Below are 25,412 nucleotides of genomic sequence, written 5' to 3'. Positions count from 1 at the left end.
TAACATGACACAATGACGACTCTCAGTAGTAGCTGAATAGTTATGAATATTCAAATCTGTAGGATTAATAGGTCCACATAGATACCTATTCCTTGCTGTATTTTTATATACTTACTTATATATATTTTGTTTTTCGTTTGAGTGTATGTGGTGTTGGTGATTAAAGTCAAGGTTTCTGTTCCTGCTAGGTACTGAGTATACTACTGAGCTAACCCTCTAGCCCAGCCTCACTGTAATTGTTAAGTCAATTAGAAACTTGTGGGTTTTGTATGGGAAGAGAAATGCCTGCAGTACAACCCATTTTCCTCTATATTTTAATCTATTTTGTGTACTTAGAATAGATTCAGTCATGGTAGGGTTTGCTTCAGGAGTTGGTTAGTGTAAGGATCACGTTAAGTACAACAAAGTGAGTTATTTTCCTCTCAAGTTCTGCTAGGGTTAATCCATTATTGTTTCTGGGGAGAGCTGATAGACTCCAGGTGACCAGGGAAACACTTGACTGGGAGCCAAGACTAAAAGAGAGTTGTGGTATATTCTGTGGGTCTTCAAGTAAGTTTACCTCAGCATGAGTAATCGTTATAGATATCTGTGTGTGCACTTTTTTGCACTGGGATCACACAAATCCTAGGCTTTTTCTGTGGCTCTTGGAAAGTGAATTTAAGCCCTCCTTTGGAATTACTAGAGCATATTGAGTAAGTTCTTTTTGTAAGTTCTTGCAATTTCAGTAGACCTTGGTATCTTTCCAGAACCTTCTCCATCATTAACAGCTAGTGCAACTTCTGAAAATTCTATTTACTCCTCATTTTAAGGGGCCAAATTTAAATATTTTAGTGTTGGTTGACAAAATTAAAAATCAGATGACGATACCCCCACCCCACCCCCAATTCTCTGCTCTCCATCTCTCTGCATTTGTTATGTATAACAAATGTATAACAAATGCTCTCCTTTATTAATAGGGCTGCTAATTATTCATTTACCATCTGTCCACTCATTTCTCACCTAGTTTGTGATGCTGTTGAGCATTGTCTTAGTTAGGCCTATTGTTGCTGAAGTATAACACCATGACCAAAAGCAACATGGGAGGATGTGTTTGAGTCAAACTGACAACTTGACACAAGCTAGAGCCATCTGAGAGGAGAGCCTCAACTCAGAAAATGCCTCCATAAGATGGGGCAATCCTATAGGGACTTTTCTTAACTAATGAGTGCTATGGGAGGGACACCTTTAGGTTGGGGGTCCTGGGTTCTGTAAGAAAGCAGGCTGAGCAAGTCATGAGGAGCAGGCCAGTAATTAGCACCCTCCATGGCCGATTATCAACTCCAGCCAGCCTTCAGGTTCCTGTCTTGACTTCCTTCAATGATGACAGTGATGTGGAATGTTAAGCAGAATAAACCCTTTCCTGCCATGTTGCTTTTGTTATGTATAACCTTCCCTTGATGTCCCCAAAATCTCAATACTAGTTTTATAGTATAAAACCTTAACAACCGTTAGTGGTCTCACAGTCTTTACAAATTTAAATGCTTAAAATGTTAAGTCTTTTTAAAAATCCAAGAGTTTCAACTGTGGGCTTCTGTAAAATCAGAAACAAATTAAATAGTTTCTTACTTAAAGAAGGAAGAACCAGGGACAGTCAAACTCTGAATAAGGCAAAATTAAACTTCACTTGTATAAATAGCTCAGTGCCCAATGTCTGGCATTCTCCAAAGAGCTTGAAGTCTCCTCCAGCCCCACCCTGTGCAGCACACACAGCTTGTTTCCTATGTTCAGCCTGGCTGTACTCCATGTTGCTGCTGCTGCTGCTGCCGCTGCTTGTGGTTATTATCCCATGGTGCTGGCATCTCCAAAATGCTGAGCTTTCCCCAATACCCTCCCCTGGGCCCTCTTCAGGGAATTCAGCCCTGACAGACAGTGCCAAGACTTAGCTGCTCTCCATGATCCCTTCATGCCTTCAAAACTACTATATTCTTACACTCTCAGGTTTGGATACTACCACAAGGGACAGTCTTGGCTTGCTCTAAAATACAGCTTTTGTGTGCTAGCTCCAAGGAAGCATTTCCCAGAAGATTTTATTTTGGTGATGCTGGTCTCTCCCTTTAAAAAAGTTTTTTTTTTTTTTAAACTGTTTATTTCACGTGTATCTGTGTTTTGCCTGCATGTATGTGCACTATTTTTGTGCCTAATTCTATGGAAGTCAGAAGAGTGCTTCTAATCCCCTGGAACTGGTGTTAAAAATGGTTGTGAACCAATCAATGGTTGTAGGTGCTGGGAGTTGAACCTGGGTTCTGGAAAAAGCAGCTGGTGCTTTAAACTCCTAAGCTGTTTCTCCAGCTCCTGCTGGTCTCTTCTTAATTTCTCAATTCCAGGTGACCAGCACCAGTTATTACGGCCAAACAAAGGTTTCACTTATAGCTGTTCTGGTCTCTGTTAACCCCAGCTGTCACTCTCAGGTAATAAAGGCACTGTACAGACAGGCACTGTACAGAAATGCCCTCTTTGCACCATAGCTTCGAGCAGTGCTTCCCCAACCTTCTGAAGGCTGTGGCCCTTTAGTACAGTTCCTCATGTTGTGGGGACCCTTAAAGTCATAACTGTAATTTTGCTGTTATGAATTGTAGTGTCACCATCTGATATGTAGAATATCTGATATGCAAGCTCTGTGAAAGGGTTGTTCGAGAGCCTTTAAAGGGATTGTGACCCACAAGTTGAAAACTTTTTTGTCTAGGCTGTCCCACATTAATCAGTGTTTGAGAAAATGCTCTGTAGGCTGGCCTACAGACTGATCTTAAAAAGGCATTTCACAGTTGAAGTTCCCTTCACTCACTCAGATGCTTCGAATTTGTGTCAAATTGATAGAAAAACCAGCTGTCACAGGCATGGGATCCATTTTTCTCTTTTAAAAATTGTGTGTTTTTTAAGAAAAACTTACTTCTATATATATGTGTGTGTGTGTTGTCTACATGTATGCCCCGTGCATGCTTGGTGCTTGTGGAGATGATATTGACTTCTCTTTAACTGCAGTTACAGACAGCTGTGAACTGCCATGTGGGTGGGAGGAAATAAAACTGAGTTCCTGTAAGAATAGCATGTGCTCTTAATTGCTGAGTCCTCTCTCTAGTCCCCCAAATGTATTCTTTTTGACACCTCATAAATTATTTGTACTTACAAGGTACCATATGGTATTTTTATACATGCATATATCATGTAATGATTAAATTAGGCAGTTGACATATATAAAACTGAAATAATTATTATTTAGGTGTAGTCAGTGCTATAGAACGTCATTATTCCCCGTTACAAACTGCAGTTCATTTTACACACACCATTGCAGTTTACATGTTAAGTAACACTATGGTAGAATAATTTTATACAGTTTTGCTTCAAAGAAAAAGTGGATACTTAGGTATTTCCTCCAGAAAATACAAAAAACACAGCACATTCTAAACAGCTCAGTGCAATAGATGTATCAGTGAGTAGTGGTGTCTAGTTCCTTTTGCTGTAATGCTAGTGCATTAGGAATCAAGCCACAGCCTCCACAGTTAGTTGCCTTCCCAGGATCAGCAGGTGCTGGGTTCTTCCTACTGCAGTAAACATAGAAAGTTACATGCATGCAGTTATCATTTGTGTAAGAAACACTGTGGTGGAGTTGAAACAAAGAAACCAAACACTTTTATCTTCTTTCATGACTCACGTTGTCTTTCTCATAACCCACCCTTGAGCTCCCCTGATCTCTCTTCTGAAGTTTTAAACATATCCCCACGTAGACTTGTGTACATGTATTTGTGTATGCACTGCAGGCTAGTTTCCTCCTGCTAGAGCCTTTTACCGTGCGAAGAAAGCCTTTTCCAGGCTCCTGTCCCTCTCTTAGGTTCTCTGTTTCTGTAGCGTCAGCTCTTTAGTTTCTACTTAGTAGTCTGAGAACATGCCGTGCTTTGTGTCTGTCTTGGCTTGTTTCCTGTGGTATGAGTTCCCCTAGCTCATGGGTGTTCTACAAGCATCAGAATTTCATTTTCTTTTGTGGATAAATTATAATGAATTTATTTTCTATTGCTGGTTAAAAGTCCAGCAAGCACAGTGATGACTGTATCTTCCATTTAGTACCTCAAGACTTCAGTACTTCATCCAGAAGCAGAAGCAGAAGCAGTTTCCTCTGGTTGCTATTCTTTCAACGCATTTGAAAGTGTGGTTATGTTCCTCACTGCTGCTCCTGGACACAGATTGTAGAATACAGTGCTTTCAGGGACATGAACAGATTAATGCCCCAAGAATCAAGTGCTCCCTCTCTTTGGGACTGAGAAGAATCAAAATAACTTGTTAGGAAAAAAAATTGTAGAGCAGCATTGTAAAAAATAGGGAAGATAGCTCTTGGAGTCTCCAGGATAGTGTGATGAGGCAGGAGGTGTTATTGTGAGGTGATAAAACTTGAAAGCTGTGACGTCCAGATCACTGGGACTTGCCTCATGAAGCATTTTACATGGCATTGCACTGCATGGTAGTGGAGCAGCTTTCTGTCACTATGACGTCAATAAGGTTGGCTCTGCCCTGTATTTTCAATTAAGGTTGCATGTTCCTGCTCCTTAGACTGTTCATTATGACTGGAAAGGAGAACAAGGTAGATATTGTAGAGACAGTAAGCTCCCTGAAAGAGCAGGCCCCGTTTGAGTTCTTAAAAGTTCCACCACTCTTCAGTGGTACTATGGGCTAAAGACTAAGCCTGTGTGACATGTTAGACTTTGGGATAAGCAGTCTTGTGGTCTCTTACATTAAAGATCTATTTTTACAAAATTGTATATCTCCCTGTGTGTCTCTGTGTGTCTGTCTCCTATATAAGCATGTGTATGGTTCTGTATGCCATGATACATGTATGTAGTCTGAGGACAATTTAGAGGAGACCGTTCTCTCCTTCCATCATGTAGGCTTCAAGGCTCAAACTCAGGTTGTAAGTCTTGGCAAAGTAAATGTTTATCTGCTGAGCAGTCTCACTGGTCCTTGGGTTTAATGTAAAATGTTAAAAAGTTACTGACTTTGATAGAGAATGAGTGGAACGTGAGTTGAGAATCACTCAGAGTGAAAATCTGTCAGGTAAAGAGCAGCTAGCAGTCAGCACGGTCTGTGTTAGCTGCGTATGAAAGACGTTTGAGTTCTGACTCCTGTTAGTGATCTTGTCAAGGATCACGCTGCAGGTTAAGTTAGCCCTAGGAAAGCCTGTTTAGACCTTTGCTGTCAGGATTAAAGTGCTGGGAAATGACATGGACGAAACCCTAGGTGCAGTGCATTAGCGCCATGGAAATGTGTCAACTGTAAAAGGTATTAAAGAAGCACGAACAGTACAGTGTCTCCTCCCAACGTTTATGCTTTCAGGGCAGAAGGTCAAGAGCATTTGCTGCTCAGTCATGAGCACAGAATTCAGGTCATGTGCATCCATGTGTGGTGCTGAGTTTCCAATAAGTCCGTGCTCTTCTGCATACACATGAGTGTGCATGCAGAGAAGTACTGTTCAGTTCATCTTCAGCTCTTCCATAGCAAGTTAAGGAGTGTCCTGATTTATCCATTTCCTTTCCTATCTCTCTGCAAAGTATCATTTCCTTAAGGAAGAGAAGCTCATAGAGGTTTCAGATTTATCTGTGTATTAGGGAGAAATATCCACTGAATCATTCAACACAAAGATATTAAGAAGGTCAACAGGTATGATATAGTTTCAAAACTACCGTACTTTAGAATCAGCTGGGAGGCTTTCAAAGCTTTTCTTCCAGTCTGATATACCACTGTTCTCTGGTGGTTGGACAGAGGTGTTGACAGGTGGTTCAACTTGCAAGTTGGTGACTTGCAGGAAGTTGGGTCTGTAGAAATGTAAATGGACACTAAGATCTCAGTCAGTTTTAAAGGTAGCAGTTATCTGTGTGTAGCTGTCAGGTTGTCTAAATGCTAAGTTTGATCTGTTGTTCTTAGTAATGCTCTAGGCCACTGTGTCCATAATGTGTAAGTGCTCTGCTTCTCTGTCCTGACAGTATGCAGCACTACTCTCTGGGTTGGCCAAGTGGACAAGAAGGCTACACAGCAAGATTTAACCAACCTTTTTGAGGAGTTTGGACAAATTGAATCCATTAATGTGAGTATCTCTTGAGCACTGACAGTGTGGGCTTTCACTCTCTTCCCTTTCACCGGTGATCCTCGCTGAGTCTGACGTGTCAGACATGGTGATTCTCAGCTGGACACGATCTGTTCACTTTGTTCGGTCTTCTGTTTGCTATGCTCCTGAATTTGCAAAATATTCCTAGGGGTTTTATAGCAGTGTAGCACCTAATTTCTTCAACCCCAAGTGTTTGTTAGCAAGAGCCCTTTCCTCTCCCTGTCTTGTCCCTCCCTTTCTTTCGTTTTACCTGCCAGCTGAGAAATGGTTTTTTGTTACAGTAGTAAGCTCTGTTTCTGTTGGCGAGGAACTAATAACATGTATTCAACATTTCACCTTTATTATGGCTTAGAATGGAAGCCGAATCAGAGTGGAATATGGGGCTTATTAAAAGTGAATAATAGATTGCATGTGCATTGTATCAGTAAACCGAGTTAGAGAAAAAAAATTAATTTGGTGGTTTGGTCAGTTATAGAACATGTTCAGTTTTATGAGAAGCAAATATAGGAATGAATTTCCATCCTTCTGCTCTCTATAAAGAAAGGACTTTTGTCTCATAGATGATTCCACCCAGGGGCTGTGCATATGTCTGCATGGTTCATCGACAAGATTCATTTCGGGCTCTTCAGAAACTGAGTTCAGGATCCTATAAAATTGGTTCCAAGGTCATTAAGGTAAGTTTTTGTGATTTACTTTGTAGTAGACTGATGAGTAACATTTCAGCCTCTTATGTCACAGTTACACATTTTTCATAGGCAAGGTCATGTGAGCTTTCTTGTTTACACATTAGAATACCCTAGTTCTTTTCATCCATTTCCTCCTCTTTGCTTCTTGATGTGGCTCAGATCCGGGACCTTGAACATGTTAAATATTTATTTTCAATTTTTTATTAGATATTTTCTTCATTTACATTTCAAATGCTATCCCAAAAGTCCCCTATACCCTCCTCCCACCCTGCTCCCCTACCTACCCACTCCCACTTCTTGGCCCTGGCATTCCCCTGTACTGGAGCATATAAAGTTTGCAAGACCAAGGGACCTCTCTTCCCATTGATGTCCGACTATGCCATCTTCTGCTACATATGCAGCTAGAGACACAAGCTCTGGGGGTACTGGTTAGTTCATATTGTTGTTCCACCTATAGGGTTGCAGACCCCTTCAGCTCCTTGGGTACTTTGAACATGTTAATTTAAGTATACACTTTTGGTGGTGGTGGAGGAGGAGGAGGAGGAGGAGGAGGAGGAGGAGGAGGTGGTGGTGGTGGTGGTGGTGGTTTTGAGACAAGGTTTCTCTGTGTAGCCCTGGCTGTCCTGGAATTCACTCTTTAGACTAGGCTGGCCTCAAACTCAGAAATCTACCTGCCTCTGTCTCCCAAGTGCTGGGATTAAAGGCGTGCGCCACCACTGCCCGGCTTAAGTACATGCTCCTACACTAAGCTCTACACTCAACCTTATCGCTAATGTTTCCAGCTAGCTTGGGAGTTCAGTATTATTGAGTTATAATTAGGAATAAGTACACTGACTTAGTAGCTAAAATTTGAGATTGTTCCTTAAGTTCACATCTATACAAGTGTGCCAGCTCAGGCCCCATTTTGGTTTGATCTTTTTTATTTAGGTTTGTCTTTCATTTACTTTTTCTCCCTGCTTTATATTATTTTTTTTTTCTTATTGAAACCAGCCTTCTTCTAAAGAGTTTATTTGAAAGCATTTTTTTCTTCTTAGTCTTTAAATTGAGAATTTATTGTTTTCTAGTTCCTTCTGTGATTGACTCTAGAGGACTGGTTTTCAACCTGTGTGTTGCAGTCACTTTGGTCACCTGAGACCATTGGAAACACAGATCTATAACATTATGATCTATAACAGTAGCAGACTACAGTTATGGTGGAGCAGTCAAAATAATTTTAAGGTTAGGGGTTACCACCTGAGGAACTGTGTTAAAGGATTGTAGCATTAAGAAGGTTGAGGACCACTGATCCAGACAGAATGCATTTAGTCAGCTTCTGCACCTAAATTAAAACTCTGAACTCTATTTCTATAGAGTGTGTGTGCCCATCTTTTACCATTGCTTGACTGTGTGTATGTAAACTCAGTATTTGCTTATGTGCACTGGCATTGTGTACAGGGCTTTATTAAATTTCTGGTAACCACTCTAGTTATTGCCAGTGGAATTGAGATTCTATTGTAAAAAGTAGACCTCCTGTATTACCTCCTTAAATGAATTATTTAGTATTGGGTAAGAAGTGGAAACAGATCTTCCACTGCAAATCCCCAATGCAAGTTTAAACAAGTACTCAGGAAAAGTGAGCTTTGTCCGTATTTGTTTCAATACGATTTCAAACTTTATTTTTATTATAGTATAACTGTGATCTTCCTTCTTTTTTTTCCTCTCTCCTTTACCGATAGATTGCCTGGGCTTTGAACAAAGGTGTAAAGACAGAATACAAACAGTTCTGGGATGTGGATCTTGGTGTCACATATATACCCTGGGAAAAAGTGAAAGTAGATGACTTGGATGGCTTTGCAGAGGGAGGCATGATTGATCAGGAAACTGTAAATGCTGGTAAGAGCACAGCACACATCAGAAGGGCGAAAAGAAATGTGTGTGGGAAGCAGAGGGAACAGGACTTATTCCCTGCATTTGGCTTCAAGAAGAAAAAAAAAAGGATGCTTTTTCTGATGTTGCGTATTCATTGTTGTATGTTTCTGTAGGTGTCAAGGAATTGTTTAGAAAAGTACTGAATGAAAGCTTGCACATGTAGCATTTTTTTTCTTTTATGACAACATTTTAAGAGAAAGCTTTGCACCAGGGAGGCTTTTTTGAAGTATTTTTAATTTCACAAATATTAAGTAGAAAATGTGGTTCTAGCAGCTTCTTATAGAGTGGCAGACACTCTCAAGCAGGTTCGGTTGCTGTGGTATAATACCATCTGAAACACTTCATATTTTGCCTATAACCAAATGATCATATGGCCTGCTCTTTTTTAAGATAGCAGTATTAACAGCTACAACCACAAGGGAAAATTCTTAATATTTGGGATTAGTGCAAGGTACAGTATGTTCTTTGTTTCTTCTTATCTTAGCTCTCTTATCAAAGGTAGCCTGCTTTCCAGGTAGTTGTCCTGCTTAGGATCATAAGAAGACATCTCCTTGATAATGGTGCCTTCTGCCAGGAGACAGTCCTCATGTAAAGGCCATGTTTTTAGCATAAGCAAGGCCCTTGGTTTTAACCTCAGGACCAGCAGATAGATCACTGAAATTTATTGTTTGCTTCCTGTGCCCTATGGCTGTTTTCCTAGGGCAGTCCTTTTAGTTGTTGAACTTCTGCTATGGCAGGTTGATTCTTCAGGAGCTGATGTTAAGATAGTGAAGCAGAGTCATTGTTGACGTATGTGTCACAGGCTCCCATGGCCTACGTTCTGGTCTGGAGCCTACCAATGGCCTGTTCTGAAAAAGTAGCTCTGTGGGACCACAGCCATGCTTGCCTGTGTACATATTTTTTAGAACTCATTTTCCCCTTCTTCTTCTTCTTCTCCTTCTCCTTCTCCTTCTCCTTCTCCTTCTCCTTCTCCTTCTCCTTCTCCTTCTCCTTCTCCTTCTCCTTCTCCTTCTCCTTCTCCTCCTCCTCCTCCTCCTCCTCCTCCTCCTCCTCCTGCTCCTCCTCCTCCTCCTCCTCTTCCTTCTTCTTCCTTCTTCTTTCTCCCCCTCACCCTCCTCCTCCTCCTCCTTCTTCCTTCTCCTTCCTTCTCTTCCTTCTCCTTCCTTCTCCTTTCTCCTCCTTCTCCTCCTCCTCTTCCTCCTCCTTCCTTCTTCCTCCTTCCTCCTTCCTTCTTCCCCTTCCTTCTTCTCCTTCCTTCTTCTTCCTTCTTCTTCCTTCTTCTTCTTTCTCCTCCTCCCCCTCCGCCTCCTCCTCCCCCTCTCCCCCCTCTCTGTCTGTCTGTCTCTCTGTCTCTCTGTGTCTCTCACATTTATTTACAGTGGCAAGTATATAGTTAGAACAGAGAGATCACCTGGTCCATAGAATTTCTCCAAGTACTCTGTACTTGGGAAAACCATATTCTACTCAAGAAACAAATACTAATAAAAAAAATACTGTATAATATTTCTGTGTTGGTATGAGAAGAAATTGATTACAGATCAGGTATGGTGATGCACATGACTCAATCCTTGATGTTGAAAGACATGTGGTCTCTATGCATCTGAAGCCAGCCTGGTCCACATAAGAAGTTCAACCCCAGGCTGCATAATGAGACCAGTGTGGGGCAGGGGAATGGAAGAGAGAAGGAGAGGGAGCAAGGTACAGTCAGCTATGGGTGTGTTAAGTTGTAAAAGGATGTAGGTCTGTGGGGTGGAGTATAGCTGAAGAGTTGAGACATGTGTCCACTTTGGAAACAACGCACTAGAGCCTAATCAATGTTGAACAGAGGAGATCAAGGCAGATGTGCAGAGAAGTAAAAGCTAGTCATGTTTGTTCTTTGCTCTAAAACGATGGAGGCCGGTGATGGATTTCATTTTGCCGAGCCTGACCTCAGATTCCTGTCCTAGTGCCCCCACCTCCTAAGTGCTTGGCTGTGGATATGTGTCGCATGCCTAACTAATTCCATTTCTTATGTTCTTGTCTTCTTTGGAATATTTCTCTGCATTAGTTCTTCATCAGTTATGCTTGATGGTGTACAGAACAGGGCTGGTTATTTAATCAGGAAACCTGTATGAAATGTCACTGTTACAGCTTAGTGTTGTCACTTTTATCTCGTGTGTAAAATTTTGGATTTGCCAGGGGTTTAGATGTAATGTAAATGGGAAAATGAACTGAAAAGCTGTATTTAAAGGAAATCAATTTCAAATATTTTGCTTAGAATGGGAAACTGTGAAAGCCTCAGAACCTGTTAAAGAGCCGGTGCAGACTGCACAGAGTCCAGCTCCAGTTGAGAAGGAGTCAGTGGTCACCACACAGGCAGAGGTTTTCCCTCCTCCTGTCGCCATGCTGCAGGTCAGTGCTCGATGCTCTTTGGAGGCTGCTGTCCACATTAGACAGATAGCTTGTTGTCTTTTAGATGTTAAAAACGTCCCGCAGATGCAATGGTGTTACTGTACTAAATTCATGAAGGTTGCAGTGCCCTTGGACTTGAAGGATTTTCTTTAGATTTATGCTTTCTGTTTAGCAGATTTCTATCAATAATATTATTTGACATTTTTATTAGGTTAATAAAATTATTTTAATGGATTTAGTGAATCATTTTGAAAAATTATTATGGTTGGAAGTGGTCTCATTTATACTTAAATGTTAATGTATTACATATGCTCAGTCATGCACTGCTCTAGGAGCCCCAGGGCTTGGGGATCATGCATCAGTGGTAAATGTGCAGCTTTCATTGTCATCCAGGGAAACGGGACACGTGAAGAGAGGACTAGGTCCTCTGTGTAGGTAAAAGAGCTTGTGCTGCTCACAGATATCTGCATAGCTGTGTGCCATCTTAAAATGCTGGCATAGGTTGCATCTAGCTGATTAGTAGCTCATAACGGTGGTGACAGAATTAGCCATTTCTGTATCTGAGGAAATCAAAGCTGAAGGTCTTCATGATAGGAGAGTGCTTGACTCATGCCTGTAAAGTCAGCTCTCAGAGGAATTCCTCTGTCATTCTGGGTGAAGGGAACCATTGCAGGAGTAGGGTCAGAGAATGACCTGTTAAGTTATTCACTATACTGCTTATAGTGAACAGACTACACCAAATATCACAGAAGAGATGGACTGAAAATAACCAGCAATCTAGATGAGAGGTGACTATGACATGGAGAAGACATAAGAAAAGGGAGGAGAGGTAGGGGTAGGAGATGACTTAGAAGAGGGTACAGCCATTGGGACTGCCTAGTGTATTAGATTTGGAGTTGTGCAAAAAGGAGACAAAGATATTTGCTCCAAGAAATTACAAGTAGGGAAAGCGCTATTTTCTGAGAATAGAAAAAGATGCGAGAAGACTTCTCTTGGGAATAACAGTTGGGAATTCATTTTATGCTATGCGTGAGACCTTTGAAGTGCTCTTTAGGCAGTAAAGTTGAGATGCTGAGCAGATCTGACAACATGTGAGGGTCAGGAGCAAGGGAAAGCCATGCTGGAGAGATGTTTTGGGCTTTTTGTAGCTCTGATGAATGAAAGATAATTGTGTTAAGATTAGAAAACAAAGTTTTGAGAATTGGGTGCCCTTGGAAAGCTGCTACTGCCTTGCTTCCCAGAGCAGCCTGGCAGGCAGGTGCTAATGAAGGCTGAGCATCAAGCCGGCTGACTGTAGGAGGTTGCTTACAGTCTCAGGTATGCTACCTATTGACTAAAAACACTGTGTGCAAAAGTACACAAAAAGAGAAGGACAAATGTAATGACATTCATTACTTCCTGCTTTAAAGAGTGTATAGTGATTAACAGACATTTTCTATTCACAAAGATTCCTGTAGCACCAGCTGTTCCTGCAGTTAGCTTAGTTCCTCCAGCGTTTCCTGTGTCGATGCCTGTCCCCCCTCCTGGATTCAACCCAATCCCTCCACCTCCTTTTCTGCGAGCAAGTTTTAACCCTTCACAACCACCTCCTGGTAAGGGATTTCTATCTTACTCTTTTAACTCTATAGTGAATGTTGTGAGAATTGTGAATGTTGGCTTTGCAGCCTCAGTTCCATATAGTGGTTTGCAGACTTCAGCACAGGACGGAACCAACCTTAGTGTCTGTTCTCCAGACTCTCGCTCTATTGGCTCACACCTTTCAGCCTCCTTATTTAACTTAATAGGGACACTATTAAAAACTGCAAAGCAGCAGGTTTATAATTAGGTCATGTGGTCAGTAGGATCTTAAAAATGTCGTTAAATTTTAAGATTTATTCAAGAATTTAATAGAATTTAACATATAATCTAAAATGAACAAATATGTTAACCTAGTGGTAAATAATGCAGTATGTTAAAGAAGTAAAGTGACTGGCAGGTGGATAGCAGTGTGCTACCTACTGTGACCAAGAGGATGAGCACTCTTCTCACCATCAGCATTCCTACATAACACTTGATTCCCTGATATATATCAGTAGCACAGAGCTTTCCACAGGATGTTAATGAGTGAATAATTAGAATGTTATGATCAGGATCACTGCTTTACTGCCTTATGGGAATCAAGTAAAGTATGTATAGACATCATTTTTAATTGGAAAATAATGCACGGATCCGTCAGCATGGTGATAGAGGCCATTTTAAAACGAAGGTTTGGTTGGTCTGGTGGAGCACTGAGGCCCCCATTCCTCAGGAAGATGAAGTAGAATGACCTAATCCATGGGTTCCATAACAGCTGGGCAGCAGAGTGAAAACCCATCCGAAAACAGTAAGACAATGTGGATGTTCATTTAGAACTTCTGAAACCTTTGATTTAAAACTAGTAATATTCTTTGTGCTGTTTTACTTTGGTCTTTTTTCTCCCATGTAGGTTTTATGCCACCTCCAGTTCCCCCACCTGTGGTACCTCCCCCTGCAATCCCACCCGTAGTACCAACATGTGAGTTTTTGATTTACAAAGTGATTTACAAAGTCTGTTTTATCCTAAGGAGTCTTGTATGTTTGTGCTCATTCCGATAAAATACTGGTTTTTCAACGAACACATGTTCAATGATTTCTGAACATTGACAGCATCTCACAGTTCTTACTCATATGTATAGTCTCAGTTGTCATTCCATAATCTGCCTCCCTTAGTTAAGAGAAGTCATCCGTTGTCATTGTGAGTTGGCTTTGTTGTGTTTACTGTAAATGTCTTCCTCTAGAGCCCTGCTGCTCAGCTGCTTTCTAGATACAAGACTGCTGTAAGGTGGAAGTTAGTGCCAAGGACTTGTTTGTTTATATCATGGATCACCTTTTCCCCACAAGGACACAGCAACATGTCCTAGACTTGCACCATATCTTACTAGTGTCTTTCTGTTCATTTTGAATAAACAGATACTTTTTAACAAAACCAAGCAGAAAGGACAGAAATTATTTGTGTGCCTCTGTCCTGGCTTGTGCCAGAACATCATCTCCACTTATTACCATCCCCACTAGAGTAGACCTAGGTAGAGTAGATTGAATCTATCTATATACCTTAGGTATAATTCCGATACATAATTTACATATACTATGGTTTGCTAACTTATTTAACAATGTTAAGATTGAGGATATCCAGGTATTGCAATGAAGCCATTGAAATGTTTGCCTGTTAAGTTCTTAATTGTTTGTATTTGTTGATTATTGTTAGTTGAATCCATTTATCATTATTAATTGCAAATTAGTTATCTTTCTAAGTAGTACTTCCTTCTGCATTCCTTTCTTAGCATTTTAATGTAGATGGAGTGAAAACTTGCCAGGTGATGTTGATTAGTCATCTTGCGGTGTGGTGCACAGGAAGGTCAAGATAGATACCAAACAAACCCTTCGCTAGCTGCCAGAAGGCACAGTTCAGAGTGTGGGACTCCAGTAATAGCAGCTGTCTGAAGGGCAGGGAAGGTTCTGTTATTTTCTTCCTTGAGCCCCACGGCCCTTTGTGTTTTCATGTTTTATCTGTGTACTAATGGACCAACACATTACTTCCTATCAGTTGCCTTCTCTGTTCTATGTTGAGATGCTTTTCCCTTTGCCTGTGCTGCTTCTCTGTGCCTTGCACTTAGTCACCCTTGCTTCTGAGAGAGTCCTGGGTCTTCCAGCCTGATTGTCCCCAAGTCATACTGTGTCTCACTGTAGTCTGACCTAGACACATCTAATGCCAAAGGACATTAACAGACCTCGGTCAGGCTACCGGATTGTTTGCTCTGAGGGTTATATTGGGTGGAAAGCTTTTCAGTGGACAAAGCTGGGGATTATGTATTTTGAACAGAGAAAGTATAAATGTGCACGATGAAACATAGCTTCAAGTCTTAAGTTTCCAGAGCGATTTACTTAGCTACTTTTTTATACTTCTCTCTGTTGTCCCACTGAAATGAATATTTACCTCCTCCCCTTACTATGAGTCATAGACACTGGAAGTAATAAAACGGATGGTATTGGAGAAACTAGGTTCTCTGCTGCCTTCTTGGCCTTCAGGGTGCATATGTTGCCATACTAATCACAAAGATTACAAAAACAAATATTAGTAGACATTTAAGTATCTTAATTTTCTATTTCCTGTTTCCTGTTACTAAACACAGGGTTTCTGAGCAAGCATTTGGTTATTTTGGACAATTCTACTTTAAAAATTAGATTCCAAAAGACCTTTTATGAGAGTACATATAGTAAATAGAGATGTCTATTAATTTCTTAAAAGTCTAAATCCATTTCCTTTATGTTTTAAAATGTTTTCCTCATTATTTAGGTAACTTTCAATTCTTGTGAAAATTTCAGTGTTCAGAAGTTGATTTTTTGTTGTTGTTGTTTTTGGTTTTGGTTTTGGTTTTTCGAGACAGGGTTTCTCTGTATAGCCCTGGCTGTCCTGGAACTCACTTTGTAGACCAGGCTGGCCTCGAACTCAGAAATCCGCCTGCCTCTGCCTCCCGAGTGCTGGGATTAAAGGCGTGCGCCACCACGCCCGGCTTCAGAAGTTGATTTTTAATTCTCTATCCAGAGAGCCCTGCCTCTAATAACAATAGTAAGGAATTATGCTGCAATTCTTGTCTCACTTTATTCCCATAGTCTCTGTTCCAGTGTTACTTCTCTGGAGTGCACTGACCATTTATCCAGGTATTTCTGAGGTGAATAGGATGGGGACACCCTTGCTTAAAGGGTCCAAGGATGTCCCAGCAGTTCTCTATATGACTCCCACTGAATTAGACCTTCTAAGAGTGTGTTAGATCCCTGTTGTTCTGCCTTTTAGTATATAGGTTACATGTACATGGAGAGAGGTTTTTTGGTTTTGTTTTGTTTTTTTACCAAGTACTTAGGAATAGAGTTTATAGCTTTATATTTAAAGTTTACCTTGCCTAATTAACCTTCACTTAAAGAAAGTAATGTGAATATAAAGATACCCCCATCCATACACACACACACACACACACACACACACACACATAGTGTAATTTCAAGATTGGCCAGAAACTTTCATTCTGATATCTACATGTCTGTCTGCTAATCATTTCTGCGTATTTAGTATTCACTTAGCTGGCATTCTTAGAAAATTAGACTTTTTTTTTTTTAAGTGTTATAAGGATAGTCTTCACCAGTGATTCCTCCTGTTCCAGACTCTTGGTGAAAATATCTTATAAAATTATTTTCTTATTCTAAAAGAGTGAAGCCTTGTACATATTGCTTAGCTGCCTCATTATGACTAGTGATTTTAAGCATTGGTTATTACACAATGTGCTTAGTAATGCAGGAATGCCACTAAGTAAACACTCGAGTTACCAGAAAACTTAGCTTACAGATTGATTAAGTCTGAAATAAAATTTTGTCTGATTTAAACAGCTTTAGTGCAACCACCATTGTCCATGACCCCTGAAGCTGTGAAAGATGTTGGATTTGGCAGCCTGGTTTTACCAAGTGGTTCTGTTGCTGGCAGTCTTGCTCCTTCAACTCTACCAGCTGGAAATGTTTTTAATCCTCCCAGTAAAGCAGAGCCTGAAGAAAAAGTACCTCACCTTATAGAGCACCAGATTCCTTCTGGTGAGAACACCAGACCAGGTAAAAACAAAAGCCGTGACCAAAACCTTAGACATGAAATTAACTTACTAATTATTTTTCTGAAGATTAGTACTAAACTTTAGAGCGGTATGCATGTAAAATCCAGGGAGTTTGTTTTGTTTAGGGGGACAGTGATCCCTCTGTTCTCTCCATGCCCTGCAATATTATTTCCAGAAGAGCCATTATAAGGGTTGGAGACAGCTCAGTGGTAGGTGTTTGCCAGCACGCACATGGTCCATTATTTTAATGTCCAATGCTGTTAAGACGATTTACAAATGGGATAATACTGATTTTTTGATACCTTTTCATTAAAACCCAGCACTCACCATTTGGAGGTGTATGGTGCTGTTCTTGGGTGTTGTCAGCATACGATTACATAAAGTGTTTATTTAGAGGAAGGTAAGAGGTGAAAGATTGTGACAAGCACTATACCAGAGAATCGTCTAGCTAGAAATGGTATGTGAAATTTTTTTTAATGGCCCCACTCTTTGATATTTTAATGGTGGAGAATCACACACAAATAAACCTGACATGTTTGTTCCGAGTATTTTAGTCTGAAGCTGCACTGAGGTTTTAATCTGTGTTTCCCTCTGTGTTTCACTCTGAACCATCTGAGGTGTGGTGGTCACCCTGTACCTGGTAAAGCCTGGGTCTTTGAGTAGGGAGCTAAAGTTCACTAGCAGGATTATAGCATTAATAATTTCTTTCATTTTCACAATACAGTAACTGTTACTTTAGATGGTTTGTTCTCTTTCTATTCTAGTGATTCCAAGTGATATTCCAAGTAGTGCTGCAATGTTAGCACAGCCGCCTGGGGCCTCAAGCACCTCTGGGATCCTGTGCATGCAGAGACCAAATGTATCAAGTAATTCTGAAATTCTGGGGGTTCGCCCAGCTAATGTTTCTAACAGTGCTGCGATTATGGGAGCCCAGCCACCAAATATTCTAAATAACTCTGGAATTTTGGCCATACAGCCACCAAATGTGTCCAGTGGCTCTGGACTTCTTGGGGTACTGCCTCCAAACTTGCCTAACAACTCTGGACTTGTAGGACTACAGCCACCAAATGTTACAAGTCCTGCTGGACTTTTGGGAACACAGCCACCAATTGGACCTCAAAACTTACCACCTTTAACCATCCCTGCTCAAAGGATGCCTGCGTTGCCAATGTTAGACATTCGTCCTGGACTGATAGCACAGGCTCCCGGGCCAAGATTCCCTTTACTACAGCCTGGAATGCCACCACAACGGGGTATCCCTCCCCCATCGGTACTTGATGCAGCTCTTCATCCTCCACCCCGCGGACCTTTTCCTCCAGGAGATCTTTTCAGTCAGCCAGAAAGACCTTTTCTGGCTCCTGGAAGACCGAGTATAGACAATGTTCCCAACCCAGATAAAAGAATACCACTTGGGAATGACAATATTCAACAGGAAGGGGATAGAGATTACCGCTTTCCTCCTATAGAAACCAGGGAGGGCATTACCAGACCTCCTCAGGTGGATGTTAGGGATGTGGTTGGGCGACGTATAGATCCCAGAGAAGGCCCTGGAAGGCCTCCATTAGATGCTAGGGATCATTTTGGAAGACCTCCTGTGGACATGAGGGAGAATCTTGTGAGACCAAGTCTAGACCACCTTGGTCGAAGAGACCACTTTGGCTTTCCCCCAGAGAAGCCTTGGGGGCCTAGAGATTTTGATGAGAGAGAGCATCGAGTTCTGCCTGTCTTTGGTGGTCCAAAAGGCTTACATGAAGAAAGAGGTAGATTTCGGGCTGGAAATTACCGATTTGATCCTAGAAGTGGTCCTTGGAACAGAGGATTTGGTCAAGAAATTCACAGAGATTTTGATGACCGCAGAAGACCCTGGGAGAGGCAGAGGGATAGGGATGACAGAGATTTTGATTTCTGCAGAGAAATTAATGGAAATCGTCTTGGACGAGATAGAATTCAAAACACTTGGGTTCCCCCTCCTCATGCTCGGGTTTTTGATTATTTTGAAGGGGCCACTTCTCAACGGAAAGGTGATAATGTGCCTCAAGTTAATGGTGAAAACACAGAGAGACATGCTCAGCCACCGCCTTTACCAGTGCAGAAGGACCCTGAACTCTATGAGAAACTGGCGTCTTCAGGTGACATAGACAAGGAGGAGAGCGGCACAGCTGCTGGTGTAGAGAGTGAAGCGGTGGTAGAAAGCACAGAGACTGAGGGGACATAACATCACTCAGTAGGTAAAAGAAACCTTTTGTACAGTTGTCATCTCTGTAAGAGGTTAATGGCTGACTGCACCACACTTGTTCATGTTTATCTACCAGAACTAAGTTAATCTGATGTTCATGTTCACCTTTCTCTTAAAATAATTGTACAACTGACTTGTATAGACATTGTTCTTAATATGAACATGGTAGGTAAACACTTTTTTTTCTGATAAAGTATAAATGTTGCCCCAGATTCTTTTAACGTCAAGGAGATGCTAACGGCTTGTCGGAGACTTCCTATGGAAGAGAAGGTTTTAGACACTGTCATTGGGTTGGGTATGGCAGTGACATATTTCAGAACAGCAAGGTGTGGCACATCTTCTCCATAACTCTAGGCTGCTGCAGGATTTTAAGGAGACAGACAAAGCTATGACATTTTATGCAAGGACTGGCTCTAGATTCTTGAGGAGCATAATACAGAGATTTTAAAAAGTGATTTTGTAAAAATCTCCACAATGGTCTCTGTTACTCCAAAGTAAGTGTGTGTGATTTGTTCCTCATACTGCAATAAGTAAAAAGAAAAAAAGCAAACAACATAAACATTCAAAGACGTTTCAATGTTGGGTGAATTTTGTTTTTAGATGCCAATAAAACTTACTTGTTTGATAACAGTGTTCTAGGAATTGTATTTTTTTAACCTACAAATTCTTAAAACTGAACTGTTAGTAGTATGTACTTAGCTGTTGAAGTTTCTCATTACCCTTTAACAACAATGAATAGTTGTGTGCTGAGAAAAGCCTGTATTTGATATAAAAACCATGCAGTCTGAACAATATGTATGCAGTATCTATGTATATTTATTGTGTAAGCCATGTAGTTTTTCTTTCTCTGTATGTCTGTCTCTGCTCATACAGAGAAAAAGAATGTTTTTAAAAGTTTAATATTCTTTAAAGCTTGATAGAAAATTGGGAACACTGGGTAAATTAACATTCCTCATGTTTATAGCATTTTTTTAATCTTGATAAGTGTGAAGTAAGAAATTAGAAGTATATTGGCTGAGAGACAGTTTTTTGGTGCTTTAATATGGCTAAACGCAGAGCCAGATGCAGCACATAGTCAGATTTCACATTAAGTGATGACAATTTCTCACACTATCTGCTGTTCTTGTAGATGAGACTGTCATTAAGGAGCTTAGTTCACGTGCATGCCATCAGTTTCTTAATTGCACAGAATGTATATTGGCATTGATGGCATAAGCCAGGAATAAAGCTTCCATCATGTGTTTTGTAGTCTCTGAGTAACACTGTTTAGACAAGGCTCTAAGGTAAAGGAGGAGAAATGTTTGGGGTTGGCTTCCTATTTGCTTTTGCTCTTAAGTTTCATTTCTTTGCTGTTTTCTTTTGCATTTTCCACATTCTGCATATACATGATAAAAGGCCATCAGTAGTTTCTAGTTTCCAGTGGAGGTTTCCCATGATTCTGTGAGCACTCAGTTCCTTTCCTTTGCGTTTTCAGCCGTGCATCCTTTGCTCTGTCTAGAATCTCTAAGCTGTGACAGAGTACATGAGGCATTTAAAGTAAGACTTGTTTGTGTGCTCCTCCGGTGATGCTCTCGACAGCTATGAGATTTGTCGCCAAAAGAAAGAGTCTTCTCACACAGCCTGAATCTGTGAATTCAGACAGTAGGGCATAATCTATTTGGTTGATTGGGTAAGGCAAGTAAAGAGAAGAAGTGCTTGAATATTTACTTCCAAAACAACTCAGTTAATAGTTTGATTTGATGCCCGGTCTTTCCCTTAGGATAAAAAGTCAAAATTGCAACCTTGGGGCAAAGTAAATATTCAGGGAAGACTGGCTTTGACCTTTAGGAAATGGTAGTGAATACAGTTCCTCACAAGTACTTTAGTTCCATTTTTCTCTGATCAGAATTAATGGACATTTCATCAAGTTAAGTAGCAATATAAACAAGCTTACTTGTTAGTGATCTGTTTTTAATTCTAAGCTTTTGGCCTTCCCGTGAGTACTTGAGAAGGGTTGCACTTGCACTGGTTTGAAAGTTCTAGAAAGTGCAAGTTAACCCAGCAGTTTGGCAGAACCGTGTCACCTTGTGCATGTTTGGGGACACTTTTCCTTTCAGACAAAAGCGATTACTCTTTGCTTGCCCCCCTTGCCCTTGTTTGTCATTATAACAGTAAGGAAGGACTTGCTCAGCCTCAGTCATAACCATTCCAGATGAGTCTGGCTTCGGATCTGCCGCAGTCCTAGGCCTGCTGCCAACTGGAAACACATGTGAGGAGTGGCCCAGCCACTCAGTGCACTGCTTTGTGGTTTTTTTAGGCAGTACTGTATGGGACAGTGAATCACACAGTGGGGATCATCAAGCCCTGGGCCAGTTTTATGCTGGGCGTTCTCCCACTGAGCTACACCCAACAGCCCTATGTGGTTTCAGTGTGTGCCACGGCAGAGTGATGCCACACTCTGCAGTGTAGCAGACTGAACTGCTTAACTGTACAAATTTCATGAAGCATGGTCTCTGTAGCATTAGTGTATGTGCTGCAGTTGGTAATTTCTCCCATGTCTGGAAACATGCAACAAAGCCATATTGATAAGCAGCGCTCATTTCATGTTGCTGTATAGGAAGAGGTACTAATCAGAAGTGAATGGAAGGTCCAAGTAGTGTAAGTGGCCCATTCAGAACGCAAGGTGATTTCACTAACACTTTATTCTTATCAGAGTACTTCCTCTCATCTCGGAATGTTGCTGCTTTATTAAATTTATCTTCACTCATATGAAAAATTATACTTTGATAGAGACTGGGAGCATTATTTTTAAAGTTACTTTTAAAAATACTTTTTAATTAATTAATTTTTTAATATATTGTTCACTGTCCCCCTCCCGGTCATCCCCTCCCACAATCCTTACCCCTTCCCTACTCCCCTTCTCCTCTGAGTTGGTGGGACACTACAAAACCCCACCCCACCCCAGCCTCCCTCCCACCCTGGCACTTCAAATGCTGCAAGACTTAAGTGCTTTCTCTTCCACTGAGCCAGACAAGGCAGCCCAGCGAGAAGAACATATCCCAGGAACAGACAGCAGCTTTTCAGATAGCCCTTGATCCAGTGGTTCAAGGGCCCACATGAAGATCACCTGGTACATATGCACAGAGAGGCCTAGGTCCAGTCTGTGTAGGTTCTTTGATTGGTGGTTAATTCTCTGATCACCCCAAGGGTTCAGTTTAGTTGACTCGCTTGGTCTTCCTGTGTAGTTCTATCCCCTTAGGTGCCTGCAATCCTTTCTCCTATTCTTCCATAAGAGTCCCCAAGCTCCATCCACTCTTTGGCTGTGGGTGTCTGCATCTGTCTGGGTAGAGCCTCTCAGAGAATTACATGCTCCTGCCTACAGTCATAACAGAGTATCATTAATAGTGCCAGGGATTGGTGCTTGTCCATGGGATGGGTCTCAAGTTGAGTTTGTTATTGGTTGGCTATTCCCTCAGTCTCTGCTTCATCCCTTGTGCCTGCATTTGTTGTAGACAGGATAAATTTGGGGTTGAAAGTTTTGTGGGTGGGTTGGTGTTTCTATCACTCCTCTGGGGTTCTTGCCTGGCCACAGGAGGCAGCCTCTTCAGGCTCCATATCTCCAGTGCTGTGAGTCACTGCCAAGGACACCCCATTGATTCTTGGGCACCTCCTCTATCCCAGGTCTCTGTGTCTTCCTGGAACAACCCCCCCCCCCCATCAGTTGCAGATTTCCATTAATTCTCATGGCCATTCAGCAATTCCCCTACCTCTCCCCACACCCGATTCTGAACCCCACCAACACTCAATCTCCTCTTCCACCCAGTTCCCTCCCTCCATCTTCCTCTTACAACTATTTTATTCCCCCTTCCAAGTGAGACTTGAGCATCCTTGCTTGTGCCCTCCTTTCTCGCCAGCCTCCTTGGATCTGTGGAGCGTAGCATGGGTATCCTGTATTTTATGGCTAATATCCACTTATAAGTGAATACGTATATATGGTGCATGTCCTTTTGGGACTGGATTACCCTGCACAGGATGATATTCTCAAGATCCATCTATCTCATCATGTCTTTGTTTTTCATAAATAAATAGTATTCCATTGTATATATGTACTAAAAAAAAAACTTCTTAAAAATAGTGAATTGCGTTGGGTAAAATGCTGTTAATTGCAAGCAATACTACTCAGAAATGGGAAATGTTTCCAGTAAAACATAACAATGACTGTAGAATAATTCCTAACTCAGAACAGAATCAAAGAAAAAGGGGACATACAAAGTAGACAGTCGACAGTTTAGTGAACATGTGTGAATTGCTATAGTGAGCGGATTGAATGCATTTCTTGCCCATCTATTCTAGCACCCGCCCACTCTGAGCACATGATTTCAAGGATATTATATTTTCCTCACTTTCTATTCAGATGGGTCTGCGTGACCTTTGAACCAAGACATTTTATATTGAATTAAGATATTTTTGCTGTACCTTATGTGCCTTTATATTAGTAGTAAGACACTATTTAGTAGGTGCTGTGTAAGTAAACTGTTTCAGCACCTTTTAGATTTCTCCCTTTGTACACAAGTATTGTGCTTACATCCTGCATAAAGATGAGAACATGTACCAGTTTTAAGGCAGGCAGATAAAGCACTGAATTATTTAATCACAGATGCTGCAGGGTGGCATAGGATTATGTTCTTCCCAAGTGTTCTTGCTGTGGCTTTTGTATAAAATGCAGCATCTTTTAAACTGTGTGAGCTGTGGGCACTACAAGTATGAAGGTCACGTCTAAAGGAAAACAATCATTTAATGAAAGGTTAGCAATGATACTCTGATCCAGCACAGCTTACTTACAGGAAGGATCGATTTAACGTCAGTACACCACAAAGTGATTTGAGTGTGCTGTTCCCTGTGGTCCCCACTTTCTCGGAGCTGTTAGCAGTCATTGTGTGGCTCCGACTTGTGAAATGCTTTATGACACACCCATAGGTATATGTGCCTGAGTTACTGTAGACACACCTTCCACTGTTTAATCCTACCTACTTACTTTCATTTCAAATCTATATTGAATATGTTTCTTCCCCTTCTAGTTGTAAGGTCAGGGTCTCATGCTGGTAGTTTAGGCTGGGCTTGAACTCATGACAGGTTCCCCCCCCCCCCCCCGCCCCGCCCCCTGCATGCGCCCTGTTCTTACATATGTGTTCATTAGCCACTATACCTGGTTTACACACAGCACTCTTGAAATTGTTTTCTACTATTCTGATCTTTAGACTGTTTCCAGCATTTTAATACCTTAACTTGTGGAATGCCGTGGAACACAGCCCACTCAGGATTCTGAAAGAAGTAAGCTCCTAAGTCCAACCAGAGTCACATAAAATATTCTACTTTCATAGAATTATCTATAGTGGTATAGAAAGCAATACATTTTGCCAGTTGATGCTGGAGGGTGACTAACATGTAGAGTAGTCATCATAGTTTAAGTTCATACTTTAAAAGTAAACTATTGCACCAAGAAAGGCCTGGAAACAGAACCATGAAATGACTATAGGAAATATTTTCTTTACTTACACAGGCTTTATAGACTAGTTCAAGTTTTTACTTTATCTTGACAGATTATAATTGTTAAATTGGTCAGAAACTGGCCTCAATGTCATTAATAGGAGTACATAGATGGGCTGTACATGATGAACTAACACAAGTCAGTGGTTTCTCTAGGCTCCTTGCTTAGACTAACCTCCCCTTACCCTTCTTTGTTCTAAAGATTGTCAAAGATTGAGAACAAAGACCTGAGGCTCCTTTCCTTCCCCTCCCTCTCTCCTTCTCAAACAGTCTCTCTTTGCTTTTATATCAAAGGGGGAAGAAGGTGTAATTGTATAAAATGTTAGATGCTTTAGGCTGTAAACGGAGACTACAGTTGCTCATGGCCAGATGTGTGTTTAATGGGTATGTACATTGTCCCTTGAGGCAGTCTACAGGGACTTCCCCCAGATACTGGAATCTACAAGTGTTCAGTCTAATCCTTCTGTGTACATTAAGTCATGTTAGGTACTGCACCCTGTTGTTAAGGGAATAGGGTCTGTCTGTTCAGTAGGAGCCTTGCTTCCCCCCCCCCCATACTTTCATCTGAAATTGCTGGAATCCACCAGAGTAGAATTTCTGAACGCAGGGGACTTGAGTACAAATGCTCTGTCTACTGCCCTCTCTGCCGATATTAGGATGGGTTTTGCCTTTCCCGGCAGTCCTGGCTATAGTGGGGCAACCAACTGAAAACTGGCTTTCACCGAAGGTGGGTTGCTTTCTCTGTCCTGGTCTTTAGGCTGCTTCCAGCATTTTAATACTTGTGGAATGTTGTAGAACACAGGCCACTCAGGAGTATGAAGCAGTAAGATCTTGAGTTCAGCTGGAGTCACATAGCTAGTCTACGCCTTTAAAACAACAGCAACAAC

The 25,412-nt window shown here is 41.3% G+C and overlaps 1 protein-coding gene across 7 annotated transcripts in view; it reads left to right on the top strand.

Moving 5' to 3' along the window:
- The window catches only part of Scaf8 (SR-related CTD associated factor 8), a 178,982-nt gene that overhangs the window by 61,622 nt on the left and 91,948 nt on the right, over positions 1–25,412 (top strand). For 3 of the 7 annotated variants that reach the window (XR_003835293.2, XM_029471345.2, XM_029471346.2), the window contains exons 13-20: positions 6,006–6,106; positions 6,688–6,801; positions 8,529–8,685; positions 10,979–11,112; positions 12,560–12,704; positions 13,577–13,645; positions 16,549–16,764; positions 17,528–18,991. Coding sequence is in view for 6 of the 7 variants with exons in the window: in XM_029471345.2 (XP_029327205.1) it covers positions 6,006–6,106; positions 6,688–6,801; positions 8,529–8,685; positions 10,979–11,112; positions 12,560–12,704; positions 13,577–13,645; positions 16,549–16,764; positions 17,528–18,978 (2,387 nt within the window). In the remaining variant the exon portion in view is untranslated. Of the gene's footprint in view, positions 1–6,005; positions 6,107–6,687; positions 6,802–8,528; positions 8,686–10,978; positions 11,113–12,559; positions 12,705–13,576; positions 13,646–16,548; positions 16,765–17,527; positions 22,975–25,412 lie in introns of those variants that run through there. The other 4 variants (XM_085833109.1, XM_029471347.2, XM_021186088.2 and 1 more) reach the window with 2 other exon arrangements.

Source organism: Mus caroli, unplaced genomic scaffold (assembly GCF_978045245.1).
Source record: "Mus caroli unplaced genomic scaffold, Mus_caroli_1 scaffold_18, whole genome shotgun sequence".
NCBI lineage: Eukaryota > Metazoa > Chordata > Mammalia > Rodentia > Muridae > Mus > Mus caroli.
The sequence above is the reverse complement of the archived record's forward strand: the minus strand, read 5'-3'. Positions and strand labels throughout refer to the sequence as shown.